We start from the raw sequence: 13,154 nt of genomic DNA on the forward strand, positions 1-13,154 counted from the left end.
ACACTCCTACATTAAAATGTAAAGAGCCATGCTTCTAGTTCTTTCTCTACATGTTTATAGGAGATGGTGCTACAAAGCCTGAGTGCTTCCTTCTTCCCAAGTGAGGGAGACCTAAAACCTTGACATCACTTCTGTTCACTAAAGGACAGATATGGCGATTCAATGTTTATAGAGCCTACATTGGCAGTTCATAAATTAAACAATTTTTAAATAAAATAGCATAACACTTAAGGCTCAAAAGGTCTTGAACTCACCAATTTACTACCTCTCCCCACCCCAATTCTGTACTCAGGCATCCTCTATTAAAGAATAACAGTTATTCCTTTACCAGCATAACAGCCAAAATAAAAATATCCTTTTTCCTTTCAATATCCAAGTGATTCTCTCTCATTTTAATGAGCCCACATAGGGGCATTTTTATAATAGTGATCGCTATCTTAATGTGAGCCAGGCACATCTTAGACCATATGCTGAACTTTTGGAATTAAATCCAAGTAGGATGATAAGTTTTTCACTGAGAAATTCCTATGTTGACCTTGGAACTTTCGCAAGGAAACTAGTAGAAGCTTTGACTATTAATTTGGATGATGGGATTGAGGAAGACCAATAAGAGAAAGCACTGAAGCCAGGCATCATGGACCCTCTGTGCCTCTTTCTGGGACTGCTGACTTCCTCTGCTGAAACACAGTCTTCCCAATGAAATGAATTTCTGATATAGCAAACTCTTCTTACCTAACCCTCCCCACCCCAGCCCACACATCATTATGCTCTATAGAAGATGAGTCTTATGTGAAAAGCTGTCACTGTTTTTACAGTTTGGGGCTGACAAGGATTAGTCAACAAACTGCTGACAGCTTAGGCCATTCTCTGACTGCTGAAATCTCATGGGTTTTATCCACTCACTGCTGTGTTGAGCAACTTGATTTTCTCCTAGCCTTGTTCGTTTTTGTTTGCGCTCTCTCTCTCTCTCTCTCTCTCTCTCTCTCTTTCTCTCCCTCCCTTTCTCCCTCTTTCTTTTCTCCCTCTCACTTTTCCCTCTTCACATCTACCCTCTCTCATTCTTCCCTCTCCTTCCTCAGCCCTTATCCCTTCTTCTGTCAGTCACATAAACACGTGTGCCACGTGTACAAACACACCCACCACAAAAACACATTTTCCTTTGTTCTATTCATTCATCCATCCCCTAATCATTTGCCCACCAGTAGTTTCCTTTAGATTTGGGACTGCCTGGCTTATAAAAAATTAGAGTAGTAGCCAGACACTGGTGGCTCATGCCTGTAATCCTAGCTACTCAGGAGGATGAGATCTGAGGATCTCAGTTCAAAGCCAGCCTGGGTAAGAAAGTTCATGAGGCTCTTGACTTCTAATTAAGCATTTGAAAAACTATTGAAAGTGCAGTTTTGGCTCAAGTGGTAAAGTGCTAACCTTGACCAAAGAAAGCACAGGGACAGTGCCCAGACCCTGAGTTCAAGCACTAGGACCAGCAAAAAAGAGAGATAGAAAGAGAAGAGGAGGAGGAAGAAGAGGAGGAGGTGTGAAGACAGTAGAGAGAGAGAGAAAGAGAGAAGCAAGAGAATGAATGAACTATAATTCTTCTTCTTCTTCACATCTTGTATCTTGTCCCGTTACTATTCCACTATGGACATCTCTTAATGTGAAGAAGAGTCCTTACTGCATTCTTGAGTAGCTCTTCTTGCTTTTCCACCTGAACCAATTGGTTAGCATTAAGTACAGCAGTGGGATTCATTTATGATCTTGGCCAATTTCACTACATATCACTATGTTCACTCTGTTTATTCTATTTCCAACCAATTCAGACTGTTGAGAAATTGATGATATGGTTCTGGTTGTTAAAGTCCTTCTGACCTGCTGTTATCTTTCTAACATTAAAATATCTTCTTTTCACTCAACATAATTTTCAGCGTCAATTTTAATTTCAACTGTTCAGACTTCTTCCATAGGATAGAAAAAATGCTATCACAAAATAGTGTAATTCACAAGTTTTGGTGATTGTTACTGTCACACCAGCTCACAAATGTATAAAACATTTATCAAGAAGTAAATAACAGACATGTATTGAGGGTTTACTGTGTCCTAATACAGTTTGTACACTGGAACTATAGTAGTAAGTAATGACATACTTTAATGAGAGGACTCAAACAATACACAAATATCAGATACTGATAAATACTTTGTAGAGAAATGAAATACTATAGGAGAAATACCTAGACAGCAATTTCTATTGGCTAGATTTGGTGAGGACTTATGGAAGAAGTGATAGTTAAAATAGGATCTGAAACATAAGATGGTGAAAGAGAATTCTAGGTAGAGGAAGCAGATTATGAAAAGCCCTAAGGCTAGTTTGGAATTAATGTTGGAGTCAAACAGCTTGACTATCAGAGTGGACTCAGGATAGAATGGTATAAGATTTGGTAAGAGATAACAGGACCAGATTATGCCTAATGATATTTGATTTGACTTTATTAGAACCGTAAAGAAAAGTTGAGGGAAGCTGTTAAGCATCACATCAAACGATCTGTGTTCAAAATAAAACTCACTTTGCCTATGAGTGAAATGTGTATGAAGAGGTGAAGGAGAACCTGTTAGAAACCTACTATAGGAAGTGACTAACTGAGGTCTCTAGAGATGGGGCACAAAAGACAGAAGTATGTCGCATGAAGAAGGCATGTGCTGATGGACTGGATAGAACACTACAGATGTTTAACTCTGGTGACTGTGCAAATGACAGTTCTGTTTACTGACAGGGCATGGTTTTGTTGCAAAAGTTAATAGTTCAGCTTAATATAAATTTGAGAGGATGTTTAGATAGCCATATGGGATTTCAAGAAGTCAGTTCAAATCCAGGGTTTAGTAGCCTATGCCTATAATTACTACTGCACTGGAACTAGAGATTGGAGGGATAGAGATTTGAAGCCAGCCAAGGCAAAATGTTCACGAGACCCTCATGTCAACCAAAGAAAATGGAAACAGAAAGAACTAAGGGCCTGGTTTCAGTTGTAGAATACCTGCCAAGTACAAGACCTTGAGTTCAAGCCTTAGTATTATATTTTTAAAAAGTGTAAGAAAAAGGAGGAGGAGGAGGAGGAGGAGGAGGAGGAGGAGGAGGAGGAGGAGGAGGAGGAAGCCACAGTAGCAGTGGAGGCGGCAGCAGAGGCAACCAGTTAATTGTAGATATATATGTACAGAGCTCCAGAGGTAAGGACTGCAAATAGAGCCTTAGGAGTCATTGTTATATATTTATAATCATGGCATTGGATGAAATTCACTAAGAAGAATATGTAAATAATGACAACAATGGGAATGTGTCATCAGGATATCTAGGGTACCACAACAGGAAAGCTTAAAACTGAGAAGCCAGAAAGATTTTTTTTAATTAAAAAAAATAAAAATAAAAAGGAAGTGATCATTGGCTTCCCAAAGGGAGTTCACTGGCGTATTTAATAAGGGCATTCTAGAAGAACTAGAGGAGAAGCCAATTCGTCTGGATCAAAAGAAGCTTTTGAAGTGAGGAAGTGGAGAATAACTGTAACTTCTTTTTGGCAACTTTTCTGTGAAAGGAGGATAGATGTTGTGACATCAGGAGAAGGTTAATAGTTCACCATTTTCATTTTAATTGAAGATTATCACAGAGCAAAAGAAAATGAGTCATTATCTCCAATTATCCCCCTCCTGAAATTTTTTTCTCTGTTCCAATAGAAATGTAAATCTAAAAGAAATAGTCATATATAGGTTTCTCAGGTGCCAGATATGCATTCCAATGATTTTTAATAATCCTTCATATCTTAAATTTACTGTCTGAATGCTAGTAGTTAACTATCTACCATCCTAGAGGCCAAACTTGAGTACCCACTCAGATGAGGCTAATTGGTATTGAGGGTTCTCCAAGTCCTTGGTCTCCACTCCAGAGTGCTAGATGATAGTTTCATGAGTGAAAGCCTAGCTACTCAGGAGGCTGAGATCTGAGGATTGTGGTTCAAAGCCAGCATAGGCAGGAAAATCTACAAGACTCTTATTTCCAATTAACTACAAATCCCCCACCAAAAAAGACATACATGGTGGTGTGCCTTCTGTGGTAGAGTGTCATCCTTGAGCAAAATTCATAGACCCTGAAACATGCCTCCTTTACTAGCACACACAAGAAAGAAAATCTCCATATTACCCTTGGTGACAGCCACTGGGTCAGTCTGTGCAGCTGCACAACCATCCAGGCATAATGGTAGGCCATTATGGTAAGCCCACACCAAAAGGGACCGTGTAGACATGTCTAGGAATACATTGATATAGCATCCTTCACATTCCATTACTAAGAAAAATAATGTCTCATTCTTTGAGAAGCAAAACGCACTATGGTTATTAGTATGTTATTACCAACAAATAGTATTCTTCACAGAAATACTTCCTTTTCTATTTCATTAATAGTTCATTAATCTATGTCAAAACTGAAGAGTTCTGTTTCATTATATTTTAAAAAATGATTGCAACTCTTTTACTTCTTCAACCATGATTCAGTGCAGTACAGCATGAAGGGAGCTCACAAGTGCTTTGGTGGAATGTAAAGGGAGGGACCGGGGGACAAGAGAGCCACAGCTGGATGATATTAACTGAGGCTATGTTTCTTTTCTTTAATTTTCCAGATGGTGTCAGCACCCCCCCTGTGCCCAGCCCTGCTTCTGAAGATGCAGTTGAAGATTGTAAAGATGAAGGTAAGAGGCCACTTATTACATAGAAAAATCAGAACTCTTCAAAGTAGACTATCTGGGTTTTGTTTATTTGGAAAACTGAAACAGTGAGCCTATCTCACTCTCCTTAAACTTCTCTGTTTCCAAAACACAGATCCCACCCACTCTGTTGCATTCCATATTTAGCTTCTCCCAGAATTTACATAGCCATCAACATTTGTTCCTCTAAAATTAACTGGTTATGAAATAAGAAGATGATCAGAGAAATTATAGTTAGAGATGTTTATTTGAAACAATTGTATTAGTTCTACGGTTTATAGCTACATACAAGAAAGGGTGACTTTGAGGACCACCTACTAGAGATATTTCAAGAAAGAAATGTTTGAAAGGCATTTTTAGAAGTCCATGTTTGGCAAGAGCATCAGTCTTCATTCTGAAGACAATTCCTAAGAGAAAAAAATTGCTAGTTCAAGTATCCCAAGAGGGAAAAAAATAAAGAAAAATTTCATTTCTAGGAGAAAAAAAATTTTTTTTTTTTGCTTTTGTTTTTGGGCCCAGTTGTGGGGCCTAAACTCTGGGCCTGGGCGCTGTCCCTCAGCTCTTCAGCTCAAGGCGAGCGCTCTACCACTTGAGCCACAGCTCCATTTCTGGCTTTTTTCTTTTTGCTTATGTGGTGCTGAGGAATCGAACCCAGGGCCTCATGCATGCAAGGCAAGCGCTCTACCACTGAGCCACCTTCCCAGCCCTAGGAGAAATTTTAAGGAATAAGAAGAAAAAGATAGATGTAAGGATACTTATGTTTAAAACATTGTCTAAAGGGGAAGCTCCTTTCCCTCTTATTTAAGTGACAAGTTCCCATATAATGGTAGCTAGTAAAACTATTCCGTGATTGGCAGACTAGTACAAATGGACAGCTATCTGGTAAGCCACGCAATCTGCTTGGAACTTGAAGATACATATGTTGAATGCATTTCTTTAATTTGATATGGTATGCAACAGGTACATTTCTGTTATTGATATTACTCCTTAAGTCAGTGTTTAGAAAATCAAAGTAGTCTTTCAATTTTAGTAGTGAAATACTTGCCTCATTATTTTCACTTCTTGTTTTGTGATCATTTGTTTTATTGTTTTGTTTTTCTAAATCAATGGTCTTGGCCAGTGAGGGGAGTGTCAGAATGAGAAGAAAGGGGCAGTGCAGTTGGACTATAAATCCTGGCTTTGCCACTGGCAATTTAGGTAACTTTGGAAAAATAATGCAAGCCATTAACAAGGAGTTAGCAAAAAATGACAAATAATTCTCATTTCAAATTTCTCCTGTGGGCTCACGCCTGTAATCCTAGCTACTCAGGAGGCTGAGATCTGAGGATTGCAGTTCAAAGCCAGCTGGGGAAGGAAAGCTCCTGAGACTTTTATCTCTAATAAACCACTAGAAAATCGGAAGTGGAGCTGTAACTCAAGTGGTAGAGTGCTCGCCTTGAGCTGAACAGCTCAGGGACAGTGCCCAGGTTCAGAGTTCAAGCCTCATAACTGACATGGGGGAAAAATGGGGACAATCGTAGTGTCTACCTCACAGGCTATAATAATACAAGCCAGTGACTTAGCTTCTCACCTGCTGCTTGTATAGAATGGAATTCCAAAAGGACAGACTGAGATGGAGGTGAAAAAACAGACAAAGCTTTTTCAATCAACCACTGAAATCATAAAAGTAAGGGAACAGAACTGGCTAGAGGGGGGAGTTAGCGTTCAATATATTCTCAGAAGAGATCCCAGCTGATTATAAGGAAATCTGAAGTTGGAGAGGGCTTCTGAGATAGGGCAGGAGAATCAGGACATACCCCATGGAGAGTGCATCTCATGCTAGGTGCCCCGGAAAGGGGTGGCCTCATCCAGAGGTACCTTTTCATTCCCCAAAGAGATCTGGGTGATCCAACATAGCCTCCGCCATACTGTTGTCATTTTTGGTAGTAGGCTTCAAAACCACACATTTAAAAATGTAATTTGTGTTAAATAACCACAGGCTTTGCTTACAACTCAAGGTTATTTTAGGTCAAAATAAAACCACTCATCTCAAGATAAAAACGTGGAAAGTGGTATGCATTTTAAACCAAAAAGTTTGAACATTCCAAATATTTAGCTTATGATAAAAAAAATCTTTAAGTATTATAAAGTCAAAAGGCAGAGTTTAACAAATAAGACAGAGTCTAACTTGAAAACTTGAAGCTGTGATTTTTCCCGTTGAGTTGTTTAGTGTAGATATCACACCTTTGTAGAAACACAGTGTTTGTGATATTTCTCGATGTTTTTAGGATGTGACACCATTAATTGCTCATGCTAGGAACAGTTCATTTCTTGAAATACTTTCAGGAATTTTTCTTAAAATAAAAATTTTAATGGTGGTAACTCTCATCAAAATGTCATATGTCACAAAATGTCATGCCTTCACAAGATTAAATGTGAAGTTATAGGGGTCTTTCCTTAAATATTGACATTGATTAACGTATTTACTTGGGAAAAATCAAGTGTTTGAGATCCACATCCACCTACAATACGTTTCACTTTAAAATATAGCATATGATATGATTTATGCCTTTTCCCATTAGAAATAGCATGCATATAACATCACTCTTTCTAATTGATTATCAATTCAAATCTTAGATCAAGTATCTAATGCTTATGAAACTGTCATTTTGACTGATAGATGCATAGCTTAGAATTTTTAGAAAGAATATTCCATTGAAATTCTACAAGATTGAGGTCAAGTTGGGGTTAAAGCAAAGTCATAAGTGTGGAGGATTCATTTCAAACATTCTCCATTATTAGCTTTCATGCAGAAATATCTCTCCTCAGTGACACCAAGGCTATTTTAAAGCTAGGAGTTAAAAGCTAGCTTATGGAAATGCTTATTACACTCTCTGGTTTAAGTGGCGGAACCTCTTTTGCTGATCACAGCTCCTGAAGGAGTCTGTGTTCTCTTGACTTTGTTTTGAGACTTTGCTTCTAACTCTGAGCATCTTCTTAAGCTTTGGAATCACTCTATTCTAGGCTGGATTTGTTTTTCTTTCCAACGTAACTTCCATGGAATTTGAGATTATTTTGGGTGATGCTCATCAGTTGGCTGGCTTTACATCTGTTAAAACTTGGATTGCTACTGGAAATTAGTGTCTTCTAGGATTGAAAAGGAGCCAGCAAAATAAGAGATGTCTCTTTGGGGTGGAGAGACAATGAAACAGTTATGAGAAGGTTGGAAAGTTTTGAGAGGAAGTGTTATAATCCAGATGTTTACATTCAAATATTCTAGACATATTTGACACTTAGAACCGAGAACAGATATTTGCTGCCCAATTACCCATACATAGCTAGTAACTATGCAAACTGCTAGCAGGAGTCATAACTGATAATTGTATGAACCTGGAGCTAGATTGTCTGTCGTCCAGATACTGAAGACACCAGTTCCTAATGAGTCATTCTAGCTGTCAGGTGTGCAGGAGTTGAGTTGAGAGAGATATGAGGAGGGCAAATGCTTCGGAACAATTTATCCTCGTGGGGGTGGGTGAATGCCAAGGATGTGATAAATAGACTTGAACTGAAATGAACTCAAAGTTGGAAGAGGTCTGGGGAAAACCCAATATGTAGGTTGATAGGCCTTCTGATGTTGTTAAAGGCATTCTTTGGCCTTCTGATGTTGTTAAAGGCATTCTTTGTCTTCTGGTAAAAATACTTTTTATTTAATGGGGTTTTTTATTCTTTATATCCTCAAAGATAAACCCTAGACTATCAGTGTGAAAGCTATTTTAAGTTAACAAATACATAAGCAATCATATGTGAGGCCATCTAAACACAGGAGTAAAATGCATAAGGCTGTCTGATAACCTCATTGAAACTTCTGCAAAGTTATTGCTTTTGAAGTTGTAATTTATCACCTTAAGTAAGGATAATGCTGTATTCTAGTTGTCTAAACACTTTTAATAGCTCATCTTCATCTACTTCCAAGGCCAAGGCCATGTACTGGAGGGAGGCAGAAGGGGAGTGGGGGAATGTGCTGTTTCAACATATCCAGATTCACCAGTCTTATTATTTAATCAGTACCTAATTTGAATTTGAAGGTCAACTAGACCAAATCATAGGCTCATTAATATTGAAAGCAAAATCAATTAATGCTCAGGTGCACACCATAGCTCATACTCTTTGGAACTCTATGTAAGTCACATCATTGCTATTTGGCATTTATGAAGTAAGGTGTCAACTGGCAAAGGATTTAGTTGCAGACTTGCATTTAGTTTCAGACTTCCTGGAGATCAAAATTACTGTAAGAAAGGGGGAAAGCTAGAGTAAGTGTTAGCCTTGATAGAAGGAGCGAAGGAGAAAGGAGGAACTGCAGCAAGTCCAGTGGTGCCATTCCTTAGTTTCCCCCTTAGTTGTGTGGCCCAATCACAACAGAGAGAGAGATTGACCTTGATCTGTACTGACAGACTGAATACAATTTATGACCTCTTGGAATACCTCAGCCTTCAGTGTGGAATGTAAGTGAGACCCTCCAGTAGTTCAGTGAAGGAGAAGAAATTACGACATTAAGAAAATAGTATCCCCTGTATCCACTGCTTTACATTTGTGGACAATGTAGTCTTCATTTCTCAAAAAGGGAACCTGAGACTCAAGGTGAGAGAAAACAGAGAGGGAAAAAGAGAACAACTTATGAATGTAAATTCTCATGAACTTGAGGCAATATTTTTTGAAAGAGTAACACTTATTTTCACAAAAGTAATACATACTTATTGTAAAAATATCTTTAAACATAGAAAAATATAAAAGGCAGAATTATATAATGATTTTACCTTTAGGGACTGAATTGCAAAAATAAATAGATAAATAAATAACAATAAGTCTACCCTGTTATTTCATTCTACGATAGGCCATGAATATTCTCCCCTGTCTTTAAGTATGCCTTAGAAACATAGTTTTCATTGGAGGCATAATATTTCATTATCTGGTTGTCCCACAATTTACATAACAGTGTCCTGATGTTACATTATTTAGTTATTTACAGTTTTCTCTCTATTATAAATAGGGGAATGTAAGGCAGGCATTTTAGATAGATCTTCATGTCTAATCAGTTCCTCAGGATAAATTCCTGATTCTTTCGTTGAATTATGAGGTAAGAGATGAAAATATTTTTTAATTGCATACATTTTCTCATTGTAAAAGTAATGCATATTTACAACAAGAATATGCAGAAGAATAAATGAAAATTATCAGCTATGCCTCCAATCCACAGAAATAAGAATTTATAACATACTAGATATAAACTTCAAGTACTTTTTTCCAGGCAGCCATAAATTACATATATGGAGGATTTTTCCTAAGGGCTTTCTGCAATGTAAACAAATTTGAACTATCTTCTCAATGTAAAAATATATGCTGAAATTTTTCCCATGGTTTTGGATAGTCCAATATTATTTAATTGTATTTTCCAATAAATGCATGTTCATCTATTTATGTAGTCTCCATTTTGAATAGTTTCTTCAGCTACAATTTTAAAGTCTATGCTTTCTAGAAGCATTCTTTTACTTTGTAAACATTAGGAAGCTCTAATAAATGGAAATTCATATTTTTGGTTTTCCCCCCACAATGAATAGGATTTATTGCTTTTACTGACTCTTTAAATAATAAATTCCATTGTATACCATTCAAATAATGCAAGAATGAAAAAACATCTTTTGCAATCACCCCACTCAAAGATAATTACCATTTGTATCAGGGATACCATTCTTTAGTATACTTCTATGAACATGAATATCTATTTTATAAATAGAAATATATACACAATACATAGACATATGATAAACATACATATGTAAATTGTGGTGGTAGTATGATTTCTTCTTTATTGCGTATTAACTTTTTACCTAATTCTTTAGAAAGTAAGCAAAAGACTGATAATGTAGTCTATAGTTCCATTTTCACAATCTAAATTCTACTTGTAGTCAACCCAACTGTGTGACTGTGGGAAAATTACTTAAGTCTGACTGTGCTTAAGTTTTATCCTATGTAAAATAAAGACATTAATAGCACCTACTTCAAAGAATATTAAGGTTTAAAATGAATTTAAGGCATTTCAAGATATATGTGGTACCCAGAATGGAGGGTCAAAAGCTTTAACCATTATTAAATATATATGTTTGTACACATATGGAAAATATGCTTACTTTAAAAAATATTGTATCATATTATACATAGTTTTCTGAATCTTGTTTTGTTATAAGCAATAAACTCTTGTGGAAATCCCTCTATGTGGCTTTGCATTGACATAATTCAGCTACTTTACAGCTCACATGGTATTCTACAGTTCAGATACATCATAATTTATTCAATGATTCTCTTTATGAAGAACAAGCACTTTCTTTCCATTTTATTGTTCCACAAACAATGCTCAATAGCCATTCTTGTCCATATATCCTTACATATTGGCACTTTTGTTTGTGTGGGAAAGATTCCAAAAATGTGATCTTGGCATTAAGAAGTATGTGTTTTTAGTAGATATTGCCAAAATTGCTTTCTACAAAAGCTATAACAGCTCATATTTGTATCAGCAATCATTATTTTGTTTTTTCTTAATTTTTCCCCTTCAGTGGGTCTCAAGTATTATTATTTTTTGAGCCAGTACTGTTACCTCAATTTGGCAGGTAACTGAGGCCCCCAAAATTTAAATAACCTGTCCACTAACCCCAAAGATAGAAACAATATACGAAGATCAAATCTGTTTAAACTCAAAGCCTATGCCGTTTCCATCCATCATGCTGCATTTTGAATCATGGTTTGGGAGCCAGGAATGCTTTTCCCCTGGGATAATGTAGGGGGAGGAATGCAACTAGGTCCAGAACAGTCAAGCAGAACATGGACATGCTGATTCTTGTGCAAGACAAAGAGGGCAAAGCAACTGAGGCAAGAAGGAACACAGTCTCGAGCCGCTACATGTACTACATCATGACCTTGACTCTATCCTGGGATCACGGTTATGATGACATGTAATGAAATGGATGCACAGAAACCTTTAACTGCTCTACACACTGGGCATGAAGCCCAACCACCTTCTAATACCTATCTATGTCTCCTTATACTCAGAAGGTATGCTAGTCACTTATTTGTCATATCCTGGAAGCCCCTAGCACAGACATGCTACCATCACTCTGTCATGTCTACTTTGTTTTTGTTTCTGTATATTAAAATCCTGATCCATTTACAAAGCTCACCTCAAGTCTTTTACACTGATCCTTTACTTTGTTGCTTGCTTTCTTGCTTCCTTCCTTCTTTCCTTTCCTCCTTCCCTCCTTCCCTATATCCCTCCCTCTCTCCTTCCCTCCCTCCCTCCTTCCCTCCCTCCCTCCTTCCCTCACTCCTTCCCTCCCTGCCTTTTTTCCTTCCTTCCCTGCCTCCCTCCCTCCCTCCCTCTCTTGCTTCCCTTGCCTCCTTTGCTCCTTTCCTGTCTTTTTTTCCACTTCCCTCCATTCTTCCTTCAATTTCCTTGTCTAATACTCTCTACTTTTGGAGCTAAAATATACATCAAAATGAGTCAAAATTATACAAACATTCTTGTGGTTATGTTCCAATTGGATGGCCTAGATTTTTAATCTCTTGAAACATACCTTGCAACCTTTATGAACCTAAGTTTATTTTGGATTAATACTCTCATTGCTATGTGAACTTGGATAATTAACTTGTACCTTAAGTTGTCTCCTCGGTAACACTCTGTAACATGCAGACCATGAGCGTATTTATATTATGGATTATGAAAACTGAAAAATTCAGTTCAGAGTTAAATTGATTACAACAGCTTCTCAAACATGGCAAATTTGAATAGGTGTCGGTAACATTAACTTTTGTTTATATTATTGTTGTCATATTTATATGCTGGCCTTCAAGTCCTTACAGCAGATAGGGGGCCCATAAAGATTTTTTTAGGTAAAGCCAGCATGGAATGGTCATAGATCCATGTTTTAGAATGCTTTTGTTAGGATTATCTAGGAAAAATATACTTGGATCTGTATAACCCTAGATTCCACCATGCAGGAAACTACACATCAAAAATATTTGAAAATATAATTGTATGTATATTGAAAATGTATAAACTTTTTTCTTATCATTATTTCCTAAGCAATATAGTATAAAACTTATTTACACAGTATTTAAATAATAACATATATTATAAGAAACCTAGAGATGGCTTAAAATATATAGAAGAATACACTTGAGATATATACAAATACTATCTTACATAAGGGACAGAGGCCACAGATACTGGCCTCCACCTGGGAGCTTAGAATTAATTTCAGGAAGCCTGGGTTGCTGAAGGATAACTAGAATCATTTATCTTAAAACCAGCACACTTTTGAGAATGACAGAGATTGCTATTAATAATTGCACCAAAACAAATAACCATGCTAGGACAAAAGAAACCCA

General features: G+C 37.1%; 1 protein-coding gene across 1 annotated transcript in view; it reads left to right on the forward strand.

Moving 5' to 3' along the window:
• The window catches only part of Macrod2 (mono-ADP ribosylhydrolase 2), a 1,713,649-nt gene that overhangs the window by 1,669,767 nt on the left and 30,728 nt on the right, over positions 1-13,154 (forward strand). The window contains exon 13 of the mRNA XM_042666421.1: positions 4,656-4,724. Coding sequence (XP_042522355.1) covers positions 4,656-4,724 — 69 coding nt within the window. The remainder of the gene's footprint in view (positions 1-4,655; positions 4,725-13,154) is intronic.

The sequence above is a fragment of the Dipodomys spectabilis genome, unplaced genomic scaffold, assembly GCF_019054845.1.
Source record: "Dipodomys spectabilis isolate Male_0828 unplaced genomic scaffold, ASM1905484v1 ptg000365l, whole genome shotgun sequence".
Taxonomy (NCBI): Eukaryota; Metazoa; Chordata; class Mammalia; order Rodentia; family Heteromyidae; genus Dipodomys; species Dipodomys spectabilis.